We start from the raw sequence: 20846 nt of genomic DNA, 5'->3' as shown, positions 1-20846 counted from the left end.
ACCTCTGGCAGAACTTGGAAGAAACCTCTGGCAGAACCAGAACCAGGAAGAAACCTCTGGCAGAACCAGGAAGAAACCTCTGGCAGAACCAGACTCAGGAAGAACCCTCTGGCAGAACCAGAACCAGGAAGGGTGGCCATCCGCCTCGACCAGCTGGGGTTTGAGAAGACAGAAAAGAGGGAAAAGAGGGGGGAAAAACACCATAACACCATTCAAAGGATACCTGCTGGAACAGGGAAACACAAGTTAATAACCACAATAATGTCACATGGACATAAAATCATTTGAGAAATTAAACAGGAGGAAAAAGAGAGCAAAGTGAGGAAAGGTGTGACAGGATATAATTCTACACTAACTATTGTATTTATGCCAGTAGAACGAACCGAATGTGACTCACTGGAACTTTAAGACACTTTGAAGATTACTGTTGAATGCGTTCAGGGGCTGGAATTCCTCCACTGATGTCCTGGGAGGTGAAGCTGGCTGCTCCAGGTCTGTTTTATATTCCCCTCACCTTGCTGATATGACTGATGTGTGCAGGGAGTATCTGGAGGGTCACCAGGCAGAGATGGACTTCCTGTCCTCACAGCAGAGAGACACCAAGAGAAACTCCAGACTGGTGAGGAGACACAAGGGGAAGAAACTGTAAAATACTGTGTTTTTACTGCCAACAATGATAATGAGGATGCTTTTATTCTGCTTCCAGGCCTTTCTCTACGACCTGGAGAAGGTGATATGTTTTCATTTATTACAGATTAACCACATTACATTCTTTATTCTTCCATAAACACATCCGACTCATCATATATTTCTTCTTTATTAGGAGATCAGAGCGTTGGAGAGATACATACGACGACTGGAGTTTCAGATCAGCAAGGTGAACCTATCCTTTTGGCTTATCTCTTGGTTTAAGGAGACGTTCATTCATATTATTCTCAAAATCACCAGGTTTATCCCACCCCAATGGGTTGAGATTTGCAAATCTCTGCGATTTAAGTGATTTAAATAGAGCTGCGATTGAGGGAAAGTAAGGAAATGAATTGTCTTTTTGTTGTGCAGGTGGACGAGTTGTACGAAACGTATTGTATTCAGTGGAGATTGTGTCAGGGAGCAGTCAACATGAAGAGAGCCTTCTCGCTGTCCCCGTCCTCCAGAGCCTCCAGGGAGAGTCTGCTGGAGCTCGGCCGCAACCACAGACACAGTCTGCAGGTACTCTGGGAGTTAAAGTGTGTGTGTTTGTACCAAAACCTGATATTAGGTGAGGGGAACCTCGTATAAAAATACTTTGACTGTGCCAGCTGGGTGGTGCGTTCAAAGACAGCTTTCTCATTTGTGGCTCAAATAAGTAAAAAAGCTGGGTTTTTTTGGTAATTTTTTAAATATTAATACAGCAGCAAACAGCTATATCTCGTATAAAAATACTCACCAATATCACCGAATCGGTCAGAAGTGAGACCTTGTTTCCCAGCAACTAGACAGCCCCGCAGAGGGAGGACACCAGCACCTGCAGCTCGTTCCAGTCAGGCAGGTGGAAATACTCCCATTAAAGACTCACAACACGTGTAGCGGTATGTTTCGGCAGGTTTGAAATGCAGGTCAGGTGTAAAACATGAATCACTGATGTGCCACGATGTCGGCATGTGTGCAGCAGGCTGAGCTCACCCAGAACTAAACACAGTTATGTGAAACAACATGGAGTCGGTGCGCTGTCTCTGATCCCTGAACAGAGTCTAGTTGTTTCTACAGTTAGTTTTTAACTGCTGACCACCTTTTCTTTCCTTGAACTTACAGTGGGAGTCAATAGGAGATGATTATGTGCGCCCTGTCTTGACTTTTCAGTCTCATACAGGGGATTAGCAGCCTTGGCATGTTGTGACCAGCCGAGGCTCTAACTCATGCAGTTGGGTTGCTTCTTTAGACATTAATTAATTTCTGCCTTCTCCTCTCCCACGGGGGACTTATCAGTCACCAGCAGCAGCTTATAGTTTGCCTCATCAGCAGCTGGGTGAGGCAAGAATGCAGACTCTGCCAGCTTCATAGTCTACATGTTATCCCTTTCACTTCAGAGGGAGAATAATATGTGATGAATATTCTCTTTGTGCCATCCAGGTCATTCTCCCTGCCTTTAAAACACCCTGAAAACCTCTTTAAACTGTTATGGAAACAGTTTTAACCACTAATCCATTATCACCACAAAGCAGAGGCCCAACACTCGCCCTTTAATGGTCATAATGTTTCCAAATAAGCAGGTCCAGTGTGTAAATGATGGTCCCACTGTGATCTTTCTGTTTGCAGCTGCAGGATAAGGACCATTAGCAGAAAACTGAGGAGTCATTTGTCTGTCTGCTCCAGCCTCTCACACATGTTCACATCTTCTCCTCTCCTCACTACTCCTTTCACGTCATCTTTTGTTATATTTCACCATGTCGCCTTTAAAGTTCTGGCACTTATGTGTCGGTTTCACAACTAAACCGACCGACCACTGGGTTTTCAGAGAGAGGTTTGCACTGTTAGCAGTGACACTGACATCTGTGTCTGCTGACCTCACACAAAGTCATTAAACACTGCAAGTTTCTGAGGTTCATGAACCCCCAAAGTGCTCCTCCAGTAAACCCTCTCAGGTTTAAGTGGGCTGCAGGAGTTGTGGAGTAAGTCATGGCCTCCATGTGAGTTAGATTTTAGATTGTGGGTGAAATCTTACATCCGAGTGGTCAGCTTCTTTTTTTTACTATCTTTGAAAAACCTGAAACAACTAGAATCAGCTTGAGCCTAATTTCTTGATCATTCACACATCTGTAAGTGGATCATAACAGGGTGTTTACATGTTTAATAGATGGTTAATATATTAAAATCTATTGATATAATGCATGATTAATAGACACTTAAGATTGCGTTAACTCTGGCTGTGCCAGCATGGTGGTGCGTTCAAAGACAACTTTCTCATTTGTGCCTCTAAGTAAAAAAGCTGGTTTTTTTGTAATTTTTTAAATATTAATACAGCAGCAAACAGCTATTTGTTGCACGATTAAATATCAACTGGAATGATGATCTCTCCAGAGGACACAGCCCATCGCAGTCCTTGTTATTTCCTCATGTATTATTCATTATTTCTCATGCTTTGGAGCCAGATGACCCCACAAGCATCTTTCTACACACGAGTCTGTCTGAGCAAGCAACATTCTGGCTTTTCTCCACCAGATAAACCACATTTTTCAGTTAAAAAGATATGATTAGACTCCAGAATGGTCCTTTTTATCTGATACAGAGATTTACGAGCCAGTTCAAAAGGCTGCACTTTAGATCTCACTTTGGTTTTGGCATGAGTTACTGCTGTTCGTAAGTTTCCTAAGAGCGTATGTTACCTCTTTAAAAACATATGATCATTCCAATCTGTTCAGAGTTTTACATTTTGAAAACGGCATAATTAATCAAACGTGTGAAGATAATGAAAAAAACAACTTAAAGCCTCCCGTTAAGGCGTCATTACTCTTTAACATTTAGCTCCGAGGATGATACAAACATAAAGTTTATGTCCTGTAACTGCTCAAGTTAATCCATTAGATTTAGTAATGTTTAGGGTTTTTTTAAAGGTTTTTGGACACCATTATTCGGTGGGTAAAGGGAGCAGAGAATTAGGGGAAGACATGCAGCAAAGGGCCCCAGGTTGGGACTCCAAACCAGGCCAGCTGCATGGAGGACAGCCTCTGTTCTAGAGCTGTAGCGATACCTGACGATACGAAACACGGCATTCAGCCAATGATTCGATTCGATTTTATAGGATTCGATTCGATACGATTTAATACACATAATTTCTGAAAGATTGGACTGATGGTCCATCATTTGAACCGGAAGGACAACAGAAACACCGCCAGACAAACGGAAACAAACAAACATGTCTTCAGTGTACTGTAAAAGCTGAGTTTTATTTATTTCCTCTCAGATAAAACGGTCACTTTGTAGGTTAGAGATCAAAGTTAGAAAACAGTTGGGCCTCCTCACTGACCTGATAGTGTGGCATTTTAAGTATAATATTATAATATTCTCACAGATAAAAGTTGAACACATGTAGGGCTGTAGCAATACACTAATCTCACAATACGATACGATACACGGCATTAAGCCTTCGATTCGATTTAATACACATAATTTTCTGAAAGATGTTAAAGGAACAGTGTGATTTGACATGAATCGTCACTGATTGGACGGTGGTCCGACCTTTGACCCGGAAGGACACCGCCAGACAAACGGAAACAAACAAACGTGTCTTCAGACTCATGTTTATGTTGTGAATATTACATCATCAACCTGCTTGTTTTACTTGCTAAATATCATAAACACAAATCCAAATTCTCTGATCACAAACCATCTTTTTTAACCTTTGAGAAGGAGCTCAAACAATAAATTACAACAATCCTACTTTCTATAAACAGAAAAGCCATCAAAACCACTAAGCTATGCACTTAATATCACATTTTTATGAACTAATTCATCACTGTTTTGTATATAATGCCTGACTTTTCAATAAAGTTTACTAAAAAAATTGAAAAATCGATACTTTATCGGGAAACAAAAGATCGATATATATATATATCGCGGTATCGATACAATCAAAAATCTGCCCTACTCTGTACATGAGACGCCATCTTAACCAGTTGAGCTATACACCATCCCAAAATGATTTATTTTAAAGTGGCGCGGTTATAATGCTAAATCATTGTTAAAAAGCCTATAATTTAGCTGTGTATCCCAGAGAGCTGCTTTTTTCAGCACATTATTGACTGATCTGCTGATTAATGACTAAAGTTTGCTTCGCTACAACCTGTGGTCATGTCAGGTTAATAATTCTGATGCTTTTAAACGTATTTAGATACCTGAAATGTTATGTCTGGATTCACATAAAGGCATATTTTAGATGCTGTTTTTTATGTTAAAGAGGTCCTCAAAGGTCTGCAGGACCCAAAGACCTGAGAGCTGACCTGGGATGCAGGTTTTTAAGGTTCTGGATCCTCTTATTACCCTGCTAATAAATAGGTGCCTTTAACATTATAGATGATATAGCTGCCTGTGCTCAGATGGTGCCGAATCGAATGCATCTGCATCCATGAGGCGGCACTGGCTCAAAGGGCAGTTTAGGGCTTACAAATTCCAAGATGCTCATAAATTAACCATTTTGTTCTCAGTGTGACCTTCTGCCACATGAGCCCACACAGGCTGCTCCACACATGCTGCTTCATCTGCTGTTTGTTGTTGTAATCTCAAGCTCTTTTCCAAGAATTCATCATTAAAAATGCATTTGACTTGTTTTGGTGGAGAACCTTAATCATTAATTTTGATTTTACAGCTATGTGTGTGTGTGTGTTTCATTAGACTTTTACTCTTTGTTTGACTGGAACGTTTCCTTTCATTCAGTCAAAATTTATATTTATAGCATTTTCTTTCAATCGTCTGGGTATTTTCAGATGTATTTTTAATCTTTTATCAGTTACTTTTGTAATAAGAGGCCATAAGGAGTTGAAGTGTTTGCTACCTACACCTGTCCTATATACCCAGAAGCTGCCCACTGCATCCTTTATGGAGAGTATTGCAACATTCCTCCGTATCTCGAGGCTCGTTCTGTGAGGTTCATTCACTTAACCACAAATACATTTATCCTCCAAAAGAACCCAGACAGTGAGAGCGCGATGTGTGACATCATAAATCGACTGAAAGTCGGTCCTGCTCCAAACAAATATTCAATTCAGTTCAATAATACTTTAATAATCCCAAGACATTATGTTAAAGATCCGCTGAGAATAGCAGAAGGAGGTGTGGTTGAAATCTTTAGAGATCCGGGGTGTTGTTTCTGTTGCTTGGCAACAGCTTGGCTGATGATGTCACACACGGCGTCGGCAGGTAACTCAGGTGAACTGTCTGTAGACGACATGGACAGAAACTCGCAGCCATCAGTTCTACGTTAGGGTGCAGATTTTAATGGATGAATTTAATTTACATGTTTTATATTTTCTGTGTTTTTACTGTGTTTACATTGTGTTTGTTGTCACGGAAACACTTCTGTTGTCATTCTGGGCCTGAAAACTCCTTCATTTAAGGAATATAGTCCCACCGTTCGGGTGAAATGTTGGTTCCTAAGCTAAATGTCTTTTTTTTTTTTAACTAAATCTACATCATACCTGGTTCAAATCCCGGCTGTGGCCTTTCTGTGTGGAGCTCTACTCATGCATATGTGGCATCCTGCCTCCCGCCAAACAGAAGCTGCGACAGGCTCTGTCTGCGTAACTATGGGATGGAATCATCTCCTTTTCCTCACAGAGGATGGTCCGGTGTTTGCTATGCTAAAGGAAATAATTTAGGAAGCATTGGAGCTCCTTTCCTGTCTTTAGAGAATACAAACAGCTCTTATTTTGGCTGCTGTGCAGATACTAAAATAGACAATTCGACTGGAAACAGAAACACAGCGCTCAAGGACACAAGTTCTAATGATTAAAACAGGAAGTAAAGCTAACTAATGTGCTTCTTTCAGCATAAAACAGAAATAAGGTCGACTGGAATCCCAAACATAGAAGATTAACACTAAAACAAATGACTCAACGAAACCCTTAAACTATCATTTAATCTATAACTTCTGATTTATCATGTCAGAGTACCATATTTTCCTCTGATACAGTGGCTGCAGTGGAAGAATAAATGAGTAACATGGCTGAAAATGTGATGAAGTCTGACACTGAAATGTTGTTTTGTAAATCAGATATTTGCTGTTGTAGCTAATTTATTATGAAACCTTCTGATTTCCACTGTTATCAACGGAGAAAAGTGTCACATTGAACTGATTTTCCTCATTTTAAAAACATGAGATGTGCTGACAGCCCAACATGGACTCATTTGTTTTGTCCTCTGTTTCGTCTGCTCTGTGCAGGACATGTCGGCCATGGAGGGAGATTTAGAAATCCTCCTCGGAGAGCTGCACATCAAAATGAAGGGTGGGTGCTCGCACACACGGAGGCAGGTTATCGCATTTATCCCTCAGGCGTTCTTCCAAACATGTGTTCTCACTTTCAGGACTCATTGGCTTCGCTCGACTCTGCCCCGGAGACCAATACGAGGTGAGCTTCACTGTTCTGGGACAGAAAACTTCATTTGAAACAAAAAGACGCCTCTCTGTGTGGAAGAAGGTGGCAGGAATCAGATTAAAGTAATGTGTTGCACAGGAAAGATGTGGAGCCTGAAGTCCAGCATCTACCGTAAGATCTTTGATCAGCCTAAAAGAACACGCCCCCCCTCTGTTCATTGAGCTCCTCTGGCTGCCCTTAGCCGCCCGCATCAGGTTCAAGTCCCTGATGTTAGCTACAAAGAGCTTAATGGAACGGCTCCATCTACTTGAAGGCTCCTGCAAAGGCTTATGTCCACCACATAAGCATCTGCATCCAAACTGAATCCCTCTCTTGCTCCATCAAAGGTTGCTAGAACCTTGGGTGTCATGATTGGTGACCAACTAACCTTCAAAGATCACGTTACCTCGGTTGCTCGTTCGTGCCGCTTTGCATTACTAAACATAAGAAAGATCAGACCATACCTGACCCAACATGCCCCCCAGCTCCTGGTGCAGGCCATGGTCATCTCCCACCTTTACTACAGCAACGCTCTCCTAACTGGTCTCCTAACTGGTCTCCTAACTGGTTTCCTAACTGTTCTCCTAACTGGTCTCCTAACTGGTCTCCTAACTGCTCTCCTAACTGGTCTCCTAACTGGTCTCCTAACTGGTTTCCTAACTGGTTTCCTAACTGGTCTCCTAACTGGTTTCCTAACTGGTTTCCTAACTGGTTTCCTAACTGGTTTCCTAACTGGTTTCCTAACTGGTCTCCTAACTGCTCTCCTAACTGGTCTCCTAACTGGTCTCCTAACTGGTTTCCTAACTGGTTTCCTAACTGGTCTCCTAACTGGTCTCCTAACTGGTCTCCTAACTGGTTTCCTAACTGGTTTCCTAACTGGTCTCCTAACTGGTTTCCTAACTGGTTTCCTAACCGGTCTCCTAACTGGTCTCCTAACTGGTTTCCTAACTGCTCTCCTAACTGGTTTCCTAACTGCTCTCCTAACTGGTTTCCTAACTGCTCTCCTAACTGCTCTCCTAACTGGTCTCCTAACTGGTCTCCTAACTGGTTTCCTAAATGGTCTCCTAACTGGTCTCCTAACTGGTCTCCTAACTGGTTTCCTAACTGCTCTCCTAACTGGTTTCCTAACTGGTCTCCTAACTGGTCTCCTAACTGGTTTCCTAACTGCTCTCCTAACTGGTTTCCTAACTGCTCTCCTAACTGGTTTCCTAACTGGTCTCCTAACCGGTCTCCTAACTGGTCTCCAGCCTGTGCTGTGAAACCTCTGCAGATGGTCCAGAACGCGGCGGTGCGTCTGGTCTTGGATCAGCCTAAAAGAACACGCCCCCCCTCTGTTCATTGAGCTCCTCTGGCTGCCCTTAGCCGCCCGCATCAGGTTCAAGTCCCTGATGTTAGCTACAAAGAGCTTAATGGAGCGGCTCCATCTACTTGAATGCTCTTGCAAAGGCTTCTGTCCCAACTGGGTCCCTCCGTTGGTCCCAGGATTGTCGTCTAGCAGCTCCTACACCACGCCTAAGACAATCCAAACTCTGTTCATGTGTCGTCCCACGATGGTGGAATGACCTACCGAGCGCTACCAGAACAGGGGCGTCCCTGTCTATCTTCAAGAAGCTCCTGAAAACCCAGCTCTTCAGAGAGCATCTCCTATCCCAGCACTTACCTTGTACTTCCCTCCCCCCTCTATCTCTGCACTTTATCTTTCTGCACTTCCTTCTATGCCTGCACCCTATCTCTACTCTGTCCCCTCTGACAGAGTCGGACTCCTGGGTTCCTTCTATGTAGCTTATTGTTAGCTTTTTATAGAGCTGTTATATCTTCATTTGTAAGTCGCTTTGGACAGGATAGTGTAGCGGTATGACCACCTTACATGTGGGAGATCTGGGTTCAAATCCCCTGCATGAAAGGTACTCTCTCCAGTATGGGTCCTTAGGCAAGACCCCCCCTTACCCTATCTGCCTACCTGTAAGTCGCTTTGGATAAAAGCATCTGCTGAATGCATAAACAGAAACATAAGATGCAGCAACATCCAGACATTTCAAACTGCACCTCCTGCCTGCTTTAAAATGACAACCACCATGGTGGAGGGGCGAGGAAGGTGTCCCACAGCATTTTGGATGCAACTTGCCGGTTCTGATGTAAAGAAAACACAACAGTCCTTCTTTTCACATAGCTCTACACCACTGACAGAATCGTATGTCATGAAGCTGCACTGTTGCCTCCCAGCAAGAAGGTTCCCGGTTCGAATCCCAGCTGGACCGGAGTTCTCCCCGTGCATTAGAGGGTTTGCTTCCTCTCACTGTGTAAAAACGGTCATGTTAGGGCCTGTGCAAGGTCCCCGCCTCTCGTCCAATGGCAGCTGGGATAGGCCCCTGTGACCCTTTATGTTTTGGGATTAATTCATAGAAATAATTTAGCTGTTAAAGCATTCAAGAAGAGTTTAATTCAGATGTATTTTGGCACACAATCCATGAAATAATGAAGATGATAGACTTTAAAGTTCCTCTATCACTGAAACTAACAGCCTGTTGTTATTCATCTGTTCGTGTTACACAGTCAGAGGTATAGTTAGCAGTTCATGTTTCATTCTGAGGGGATATTTCAGGCTTTAAGAACTTTAATGATATGGAAACCTTTTAAAAAACATTTTTTTAGATGTAATTCTCACATTTATGAGGCCATGTGCCTCCTTATTTAACTAATTTTATGATTATTATTTAAAACTAACTGGTTTGACAACCTGAATTTGCATATTTTTGCCGATAGATCGTCTCAAATGTTGCGCACTGGGGCTCGTTTTATTTTTACTGGTGATTATTTTCATTATTTCAACAACTTCATGTTGCAGAGCCTCTAAAAACAAGCTCGTTTTATTCAGTTTATATAAATCTGGGTTGTTTAAAGCTATGGAGTGTAACATTTAGGTCATTCTGTTGGTTTAACACTTTGGAGAACTGCATGAAAATAAGAATTGTTGAGTTTTTACTGGAACTATGAGTTAGAATGTAAAAAAAAAAAACAATGATGGTCCCTGATTTATCCCCTCATTTGTACTCCTCTCCTCACACCTTAATCCCTCCCACCAGAAAGAGGAGCAGAAAAGGCGAGTTGACTGGCGTTAAACATAAAGACGCATCTTTTCTCCAGAGCTTTAAACTATATAAGATGTGTTACTGATGTGTTAACATGGAGGAGCACCAATATAAACTAAACACCGGCTCTCTAACAGACAGCTGTTCCACTGTTATTCAGTAATTATTGTGTTTGGCACTTTTAATCCTTGAAAATCCAGTGAATATTAGCTGTAAAGTTAAAGTAATGGCACCAAAAGTGTAAATCGTTCACTGAAATATGGAGCAAATGTCTAATTATGTGATTTAAGCACTCGTAATTGATCTTGTAAGTGTGCTGTTGTGCTCTAAACTGAACCAGATGTGCTTTAGTATAATATACAAATGCCAGACTCGTGTTTTCAGACGATCTGTTGCAGGACCTCTGTCTGTATGTTGGGGCTTATTGTCCTGCTGCAGATTAAATTAAGTTCCACTTGCATAAATAAACCTTTCGCTTTATCCCTAACAGCTTATAATCCTGATGAAAAATGTTTATTTTGAGACCTTTTAACCTTCATTTGTGGTCATTTTTCCACCTTAAAACATGGTTGACTTCCTTTCGAAGGCCATTTTATTCTGTTATGACCAGTGGGTGATGATGTCATGTCTCGGTGGTGTCACATGACCAGGTGGTGGTGCGTTTGGACCGGCAGCGGTGGAGGATCAGAGGCAGGATTGAATCAGACGACACTCAGTCCTGGGAGGAGGAGGAAATGGTTTTCCTGCCGCACATACACCACAACTTTGAAATCAAGGTTCGAGGACACGCCAACACACAAGCACATGCACGAGCATGAGCACGAGCACATGCACGAGCACGAGCACATGCACGAGCACATGCACGAGCACATGCACGAGCACATGCATTTGTTTAAACCCTTAAACAAAAACAAATGAAAATAAATGATTTTCAGTATCAGATCTTTGGATGTTATTATTTAATTATTATTATATTATTATATTAAATGATTTTCAGTGTCTTCACTCACAACTTTATCGTATTTAGAAAATATAAAGATATTCAATATTTGATGCAGCGAGTAAAGAAACAGAGAAGCGACATCGTTCTGGAGGATTCTCCAACCATTCTCCAAGTGAGGAACACTTCCTCCTATTGACAGGCATCACAAATACTGAAGGATTATAAACGAGTGAATGATACAGCAGAGAAGGCAAAGCTGTCTGTATTTCACAGGAGCCATTTACAGCTGAAATAAAGCAGAAGCTCTCTAATTCTAATGGAAATTCCCGTTTAAATGACATTTTCATAGTCCAGACATGTTACAGATAAAAGTGCTTCTGTTAGCCCTGTTTAATACATCAACCACGTCACGTTTTCAATGGAAATTTTGTATTCAGAGACTTTAATTCAGCAACTTTTACTTGTTTCTTTAAAAAAAAAACACGGAGCAATTCGCTGAAAAAAGAGATTATATCTGAAATAGTTTCCTCTGCAACATTAAAATCCTGTTTACAGGGTATGATCGTTTCTTTCTTTACTCCAGACTTCTGCAGGAAAGATGTGTTTCTGTATGCTTGCTGCTCATTAAATCCGTTCTCTCAGGTGACGGAGGCGAAGGGTTTGGGTTGGCTGTTGGTCGGCATGGTAACGTGCGCGAGCGCAGACTTCTTCGTGGCGAGGCCGCAGCTGATGTTGGTGGACATAACGGAGCTGGGGACCATCAAGCTGCAGCTGGAGGTCACCTGGAAGTAAGAACACGCCCCAAAAATAGACACAATGAACTTTAAAAGCACACGAAACCACCTGATGTGACACGATCTGATGAGCTGGGGGCGCAAAAACGACGTGGCGGGGAGCGCAGAGGCGTGTCCTGTCCCGGGGGGAGAGGGGCTGATGGGACAGTGAAGATTTAAGCTCACTGGTTTGTTGCCAGTTGAACCTTTGTCTTTATTATTATGAGCGTGGCCCTCCATGATATTACATTAATGACCAGAACAGCTGGTGTACACCAGCAGCAGAAAGCTTCCTCTCCTTCAAAGAAGAAGGTACCAAAGAAAACATTTTCCCTGTGTTCGACTCTCTGAAAACAGCAAACAGCCTTCGCTAAACAACCAACTCTGACTCAAGTTAGTAAAACAAAACCAAACACCAGCCTATCGTGTTGCACATCCTGCAGAATCTGTTACTGATTGTTCTTCTCACTCTCTGTGGCTCTAACCTGAGCCAGCTGTTGCTGAGCAGCTGATCCAATGCAATGAGTGTAAAGTACATCTCCCTCACACACACACACACAGCAAAGTGCATGCAAACACACTCTGAGCTGAGACGACAGATCCCATTTCAGGCTTTAGAGGAGCCAGGTGGACCACACTTCGTTGACCTTCCTCTGTAAGATGGAACAAAGCTGCCAGCAACGCACTCATAAAGCAGAAATACACACTTCTGATGATCTGCTGACTCACACTGGCCTGATTTCCACCGACGTTGCAGTTACTTCTATAATCGGTGAGATAAATCTGGTCTAAATGACCAGTTGTTGGCAGTAAGAGGTGATAAAGTTGTGTTGGTTCAGGTTTTTACCTCCCAAACACTGCTTAAATTGTTTTTCCTATGCCAGGAGACATGTGGAATGAGGAGTAAACATTTCCACCTGCAAACACCTGAGACAGTGGCTGGGTTTCCATCGCTGGAAGATGTGAATAAGAAAAGGGAATTAAGGGAATATACGTTCACCTCAGGTGGTTTTTGCCCATTTCCAAGAAACCTGGCAACGATTATTATGATGTGGCCCACCCGCTGTTCCTGTTCTGATCCATAAAACAAGCGTCTACCCAGATGTGATCTAAAATCTCAGATATTCCCAGAGATTAAAGTCAATCCTGGAGAAGAGCTCTCTCCATTTTCTGCTTGAGGATGTCCACCGCAGTTGTTGTTTTTTCCTCCTGGAGGTTTGTTTCCTGTTCAAAAGACTACTTGAGTTCATGCTGTTTGTAATTAAATAAAACTCCAAGGCCAGATTCATGGCGTTTACCCTGAAATTTTCCCACCATTCCAACTTTTTTTGGATTTGGGAATGTAATTTCCATCCAGTAAATTGTGTTTTTCAGCTCACTGACATCATATTAATGAGACAATATGTGTACAGCACAGCAATAAGGGGATAATGAACGGGATCAATGCAAATTCTGATAAAACCAATGTCTGAAAATAGTAAACGGATAAAGATTAAATTACAAAAAGGATTTACCGTAAATTCCAGACTATAAGCTTTGAGCCCCGCTGTTTATGATACGTTGCAACTAATATATCTTTTTTTCTTTTTTTTTCATGCTGCTAAACACATTTTGCCTCGTAACGTTAGACCAGTGAAATTGTACGTTAAATCAAACACTTACACCTCTAAATTATTGTAAATCGGTCATTTGTACTCACCTCAACATGGAAAACAAACGAAGAAATGCAAATGATGCAGCTTTAAATTAAAGGCGACAGCGAAGAGACCGAAGTGAGTAAAGTTCTGAGGCTGTTCAATTCGGACACTGAGGAAGATGACTTCGATGGTTTTAGGGATTTTTTTACCAGCCAGTTACAGGCACGTATTTGTTCATTAACGATAGTTATTTAAGTTAAAACCATCGGTGTTACAGGCACTGTTTGGGGGAAAAATAGCATTTACGCCACGTATTTGTGCGTTACTGATAGGTATTTAAGTTAAAACAATCGGTGTTACAGACACTGTTTGGGGGAAAAAAGCATTTACGCCACGTATTTGTGCGTTAACGATACATATTTAAGTTAAAACCATCGGTATTACCTATAACTGTTCGGGATAAAAAGGATTTGCAGCATGTAGTTTAAAAATCCTCCTGTGTAACATCTTTCTGTGTAAATATCTTTATAATCCGGTGATTAAAATGGATTTTCTTTCTAAAAAGAGAGGGTGCAGTGCGGCTTATATTCAGGCTCCATTTATGGTTGTTTGGGACTCATTTGACTTGACATTTTGTTTTATTCATCTTCATTTTATCCTGACTGCAGCCAACAACTGTTTTTATTATTGATACATTCGGCATTTATCCACAAACCACTGATTTATGTCTTATTTTTACAATATTATCCTACTTCCAAAACACGATATAAAACCTACAGGTCGTTCATCCATATTCTATCCCCGCTTAATCCGTCGGTCGGTCGGAGGGTCGCGGGGTGAGAGGCGGGGTCACCCTGGACAGGTCGCCAGTCCATCACAGGGAATATATCTTGAAATGGATTAAAAGAAAAGGCATTTCCGTTCATGTCTGACATGCATTTGCGTCTTTGTGCGCAGTCCGTTTGACAGCACGGAGAGGATGAGGCCGCTGCCCGTCAACAAGCAGTCGATTACCAGCAGAAAGAGTTCAGTTTACAGCTGGACGGCACCGAGCACCCCCTCCTTCACAGAGAAGTACTTCTTTGTGAGTTCACAAACACACACAAACAGGGAGAAGCAGCTCTGATGTATTTCGAAGCAGCTGAACAAAGTTATTTTGATTTTAGTTGAATTTCTTTTGTCTTTTGGCTCAGGTTCCTTTTTATTATCTGAGTTTATTGTGAAATCAGTTGTTTGCAGTCCGTAAAAAGAGGAATAATCTAACATATAAGGATAATTTCTATTGTTTCACGGTACAAATATTAACATCAGTTTCCGGCACATTGAGATAATTGATATTGGTTTGCTGCAGTCGATGGTGCACGAGCTGCGGGATCAAGAGGGTTCCCTCCCATCTCTGGTGTCCAGAAGTCGCCATAACAGAGGAGGCGTGTCTCTGCTCAGCTACCTGTCCAACCCTTCGAGTCCTCAGGCTCCATTCACCCAGAGGTATGACCGGGAGTCGAGTTTGAAGCTTTACTCAGAAGAGAATCGATTTTCTGTGTCTTCACTGACCAATTTAATTATATTTAGATGATAGAACCAAATGTAGGATCTGAAGCAGCAACACTCAGTGAAAGCTGTTTTAAATTTTCTCTTGAATATCAGAAAACATCCAAAGATCCTAAATTATTTTTATAATTTGACATTTAGAGCATATAGAACGACTGTTACTGAAGAGTTTAACATTCGGCTCCTTTTGCTTCCTCACATTGGTTCATTTGAATGTGGTGGAAAGCATCTCCTTCAGTTTCTTTGTGTTTACTTTAAACTTCTGACGCCACAGGATGCCGTGAGGAAGGTGCTGAGCTCCAGGTGTGGGAGCCGCTCCTTTAAAGAAGGACCTCTTCCCTTTAGGGGGAATTAAGCTGAATTCAGTCCAGAGTTTAATGAGAAGAGTTTTTCATCCCTGTGGATACAGTGAAAAATAATTATGATCGTTTCAGTTACTCCAGATTTTCTGCCCTACAAAGATTAAAGGAACATTCTGTCTAATAAAGGCCAGAATCTGACTTTTAGATGTTAAACATTATTATTGACATGTGAAGTTATCCAGAAATCACCAGTTAGTCTTAATTATGTTCAGGAAAGAGAGCAGAACTAAAACTTTACAGTAAAGAAAACAAACGGTCATTAAAGGCAGCTTCATTGTGAATATTCTGTCTGTTTTTGCATGAAACTCAACTCCCCCACAGCCTCACCCGGGCTCACAGCTACCCCATTACCCACAGCCGGGGCTCCAGTCTGGGAGGAAGTCGGACTCAGCTGTCGCCCGGAGAGGAAGACGAGCAGGAGAGGATGAAGGAGAAGGCGGACGAGGCAGAGTGGGGGGGCATGTTAGAGACTCCCTCGTCAGCAGAAGAGAGTAAAACGGCTTCTCTTGCTGCCTTAAACAGGTGAGACCATGTCACACCTCCACTGGCTCCCTGCTCGGCTCAGGACTGAGTTTATTTCTAAAATGCCTTCATGGACGGGCTCCAACTTACTGACCTCTTAAATGCCCCAGATAAAGAGCTGCAGGGTGACCGAGCTGCCCCTTAATTATGGTACAACTTGCTTCTCTTTATTATTCAAATCAATGCTAAAAATCCATCTCTTTTTTTTTACTGTTGTTTATATGATGCAAGACGAGTTTATTTGTTGAGTAGCTTTACAGCTACATAAAATCACAAGAAGGCACATAAAATCATTCCATAAAACATAAAAATAATCATTTAATTAAAAGCAAAGAGTGCAGATAAATACTTTCAGTTGTCATATGCACAGCTAAATAAACTGTTTTCAGCCTGGATTTAAACAGAGTTGAGGCATTTCTCACATCTTCTGGAGGACTGTTCCAGGTTTTAGGAGCATAAACCTGAAAGGCAGCCTCAGCTTGTTTAGTCCTGACTCTGGGCACCAGCAGGAGACGCCTCCCTGAGGTCCTCAGAGTCCAGGAGACGCCTCCCTGTGGTCCTCAGAGTCCAGGAGACGCCTCCCTGAGGTCCTCAGAGTCCAGGAGACGCCTCCCTGAGGTCCTCAGAGTCCAGGAGACGCCTCCCTGAGGTCCTCAGAGTCCAGGAGACGCCTCCCTGAGGTCCTCAGAGTCCCAGCTGGTTCATATGGCTCCAACATGTCAGAGATGCTTTAAAGTCTATCCTCTGAGCTGTTTTAAAGTCTATCCTCTGAGCGACAGGAAGCCAGAGCAGAGACCTGAGCTCTGGACTAATATGGTCGTATTTCCTGGTTCTGGTCAGGACTCAGCAGCAGCGTTCTGGATGTCCTGCAGCTGTCTTACGGCCCGTTTAGAGCCCAGTGAGCAGCTGTTACAGTGGTCCAACCTGCTGGAGACAAACATGGATTAGTCTTTCTAAGTCTGGTTTAGACAGTTTTCCTTTGATGTTTTTTAGATGGTAAAAAGCTGCTGATGTTATTGATTTAATGCGGCTGTTAAATATATGCATTATTAGTTGTTGTACCGTCTATGTTTAGATGAGCTTTATAAATAAAGTTAACTTGACTCAAGCCGTTATAAGGCAGGAAGGGTAAGAAGATCGGGCACAAATCAGGCACATCCAAGGGTCAGAATGAGGCCTCACCTGGTCAAACCCCCCCTTTCCGTACCGTTTTCTCATCACCTTCTCACTCCAGCTGCCCATATAAAGGCAAAAATGACCCCAAAAAACAGACATTCAGATCTGTAATCCGTATTTCTTGGGTTATAAAGCGCATTAAATTAAACAAAACTCAGAAAAGTCAAACTTTATTCAACTCACTTGTTCTGCTTCATAAGCATGTCTCTGAACAGCTTAACAGGAGCCATTTTTGGGGCAGCAGGTATAGAAAATGAATGAATGAATGCACACACCTTAATGTTGAAGCACAGATCGTATTACTCCGCCAGGCTCCTGACTACGGTGGCCCGTAATGCTCAATCCATCCAGCAGTGCAGCTCTGTAGCTCACCAACATTTTGACAGATTTATGAGCACCGTGTACCACATAAAGTCGGTTCTAGGTCAGAAAGCAGAACCAGAATTAATCCATACATTAGATGCACCGCATTTTAAGGCGATTTTTGAGAAAATTAAAGGATTTTAAGTGCGTCTTATGGTCCGAAAAATACGGTAAATATGCTGAAAACATTGATTACTGGTCAAATGGAGAAAAGCTGTAGCTGTCAGATGAGAGACTGATTACAGTGGAAGTGTTGGTGATTGTGTTGCTTCCTCTCATGCAGGTCCAGCACTCCGGATATCCTCAGAAAGAACCCTGCAGGAGAACCAGATCCTGAGACCCAGAGCGCGGCTCTGCAGCAGGTAAAAGGATCCTGCTGGTGTCGAACACTTAGCTGGAGCTAAAGGCAACAAGACATCTGCACACATCTGTGTTCTTTGTGCTCTCCTGAAAAGCAGCAGTTAAATTCAGCTTTTTTTCTTTGCTTTTAATCAAACTAAAGCTACAAAAACAGTTTATTTAGTTTCTGTCACAGTTTAAAATGAGTGAATTCTCTGAAGTTATAGATCAAACTGATTTGCAGGTGGCAGTTTTAACAATTTACTGCAAAGAAGACGAGTTCCAGCACTAAATATTCTGCTTTAAAACATCGATCTAATCTGAAAACTGCTTGGATAAAAAGGTTTAGATTTAAGTGAGCAGAAACCATCTGAATTTTGGGTTAAAGATAAAACTTATTTCATCACTTTCTGCAGGAAAATAAGCTGAGACCAATAAAGAAAGACTCCTGATATGTAATTAGTGCTTCTCTTTAAGAAGAAACACACTTTAATGTGCATAGAATAAGAGATAATCACTTTCTTTCTGTTGTCTTAGATCTTCCAGCTTCTCTTTGCCACGTCTGGGTTAAGCTTTCATTTTGTTTCATCGTCTCTTTGCCTCACCAAGCGTCATGATTTTTCCCACATTACATCCAGGACTCCCCAGATACTGCATCCACGCCATCTACTCGGGCGCCAGCTTCCTCTCCATCCTCGCCTGCGGAAACGGCCCCGACCCCGGCGAGGCCAGGGGCGAGCGGGGCCCAGCGCGGGGCCCAGGCCCTCAGACTGGGAGCGATGATCACAGAGCTGGAAAAAACACTCCAGAGCGAGAGCTGCTCTGATAAGGAGCTGCGAGCGCTGGACCGTCAGATACTGCACCTGGCAACCATCCTGAAGGTGGGAACCTCTGCACTCACACTCTTTCACACACCTGGAGGAAAGCATGCGTAAAGTTTGTCTTTGCCCTTCCAGAACGACCTCTCCTTGCTCAAAAGCTCATCATCAGAGGAGACTCTGGCTGTCGAGGAGGTCCTGGGCAGCTTCGACTTCCTGTCAAATGATTTCAACGCAGATGACGACACTTCCTGTTTGGGCAGCCTGAGGCTGAAAGACAGCGGGTGAGCTGGCAGACAGACGGAAAACAGCATCCACTCAGCGTATATCTGCTCTGGAACGACATGTCTGTTCTTTGTCTTCGTCCATCAGCATCAGCTCCTTCCAGCAGAGCACTCTGAGGAGTCTGGGCCTCCTCTCTCAGGACAGCCAATCAGCTTCTGAGGAAGAGTTGGTCATCGCCCCTCTGACTTCTTGGAACTGGGGCCTTGACCAAGCTCTGGAGACACACCTGGACATCTGCTGCATCCTGCTGCAGGTACAGGATGTTCACAGGCTCATAAACGATCAGGAACATTATCGCTGATCTTATTTTTGCACATTTTATGTACGTTTGGCTCCTTTTTTAACACACTTTAATCACCTTGTAGCCCTCTGAAGCTTTTTCCTGATGCAGATTTGAATAAATGTGCTGGTAATAAACATTAAAACAACAAATCGACATGAAAGATAACGGAATAAATGGTCCGTAGATGTGTTCATGTTCAAAGATGTATGTGGTTAATAAACTCAGAAAGGGGGATAGACGGATGTTATAAGAGAGGTGACACAGATGGAGGCAACCGCTCATCCTTTGGTTCAGTTGTTCCTCAGCCTGAACTGAGCAGAGAAGTTTTATGTTGCTGGAAGCAGGTTTATCATCATCTTTTGACAGGCTCTAACGTCTCATTCTTTGTCCCTGACTGTTTCTTTCTCCTGGTATAGTGTCAAAATAACAGTCCACAGAACTAGCAGCACAGCAGCAAGACAATCGTCCTTTCTTTTCCTTTTCCTGCATGAAATATTTCACATTTAAATCTTCAGATTTTGGATGTAAATTGTTCTAAATTGTCCTTTCTTTTTCTTTTTCCTGCATGAAATATTTCACATTTAAATCTTCAGATTTTGGATGTAAATTGTTCTAAATTGTCCTTTCTTTTTCTTTTTCCTGCATGAAATATTTCACATTTAAATCTTCGGATTTTGGATGTAAATTGTTCTAATCCAACTTAATTTCAAGCTGCAGGGTCTGTTGGGCCTAAAGGAGCCACATAATGGCAGCAAATACAACATCCCCAGACTGCGTTTGCCTCAGATTCCCTGCTTTACTTTGAAAGTGTTTCACAATTTTTCCCCAGATGATAAAAACGATCGACTTCAGCCCGTCTCGGAGGGAGCTGCTGGAGGAGATGTCTCACCAAGCTGAGGTCCTGGACAGAATCGGCTGCCTGCTGCTGGAGAAGAACGACAGCATCACAGCTCGAGACAGTCAGTTAAAGATATTCTCCGGTTCGGGTTCTTTCAATGTTTCCGGGTAGATTAAGCTCTGTTTGTCCTGCAGTCCTCCCAAAGAGCCAGAGGACGAGGGATATTCTGTTGTTCTGGGAGGAGTGTGTGAACAGCAGCTGCTCGCCTTTCTGTTGCCACGCCGACAGCTTCTCCAGGACGCTGAGGAAACGATGCACGCACAAAGTAAAGGCCAAGCAGCCCGGCCAATCAGAGAAAGGTACGTCAGCACTTTAAGTGGACAAATGAATGATCCAATCGGCTATACAACCTGAAACAGGTGTTTAAATCCGTTAAATAAATACCAAATCAATTAGTTTTGACATATTTAGATGGAATATTTCATTTAAATTAAATTTTCTCACACAGTAGCACTCATAGGATCCTATTAATTTATAACTGCAGTATATAATAACGGTACCAGTTAAAACTAGAATAATCTCAGGCCAATAATTCACTCTCAGCATCAGAATTATTAAGTTTGTCTTCGTTCTGTGATGATGGAGATCTTAGAAAAGAGAGCAGATTATTTCTGTTTTGGTCTCATCTCACAGAACTCTGGTCTTCATTCAGTTTAAGCTGCTTTGAACACAACAAAATACACAAAAACAAAGATAACGGC

The 20846-nt window shown here is 42.4% G+C and overlaps 2 protein-coding genes across 2 annotated transcripts in view; one reads left to right on the top strand and one right to left on the bottom strand.

Annotated features, from left to right (window-relative positions):
* The window catches only part of ripor3 (RIPOR family member 3), a 68069-nt gene that overhangs the window by 43168 nt on the left and 4055 nt on the right, over positions 1-20846 (top strand). Inside the window, exons 5-21 of the mRNA XM_072381445.1 lie at positions 541-619; positions 707-730; positions 824-877; positions 1060-1209; positions 6914-6977; positions 7057-7100; positions 10846-10971; positions 11781-11926; positions 14506-14632; positions 14900-15036; positions 15783-15983; positions 17806-17884; positions 18500-18742; positions 18818-18963; positions 19052-19217; positions 20077-20206; positions 20280-20444. Coding sequence (XP_072237546.1) covers positions 541-619; positions 707-730; positions 824-877; positions 1060-1209; positions 6914-6977; positions 7057-7100; positions 10846-10971; positions 11781-11926; positions 14506-14632; positions 14900-15036; positions 15783-15983; positions 17806-17884; positions 18500-18742; positions 18818-18963; positions 19052-19217; positions 20077-20206; positions 20280-20444 — 2081 coding nt within the window. The remainder of the gene's footprint in view (positions 1-540; positions 620-706; positions 731-823; positions 878-1059; positions 1210-6913; positions 6978-7056; positions 7101-10845; positions 10972-11780; positions 11927-14505; positions 14633-14899; positions 15037-15782; positions 15984-17805; positions 17885-18499; positions 18743-18817; positions 18964-19051; positions 19218-20076; positions 20207-20279; positions 20445-20846) is intronic.
* The window catches only part of LOC140302914 (uncharacterized), a 163421-nt gene continuing 152820 nt past the window's right edge, over positions 10246-20846 (bottom strand). Inside the window, exon 6 of the transcript XR_011915163.1 lies at positions 10246-10259. The gene's annotated coding sequence lies outside the window, so the exon portion shown is untranslated. The remainder of the gene's footprint in view (positions 10260-20846) is intronic.

The sequence above is a fragment of the Leuresthes tenuis genome, unplaced genomic scaffold, assembly GCF_036924035.1.
Source record: "Leuresthes tenuis unplaced genomic scaffold, fLeuTen1.0.hap1 SCAF_3, whole genome shotgun sequence".
Classification (NCBI taxonomy): Eukaryota; Metazoa; Chordata; class Actinopteri; order Atheriniformes; family Atherinopsidae; genus Leuresthes; species Leuresthes tenuis.
Note: the sequence above shows the minus strand (reverse complement) of the source record. Positions and strands in the feature narration are given on the sequence as shown.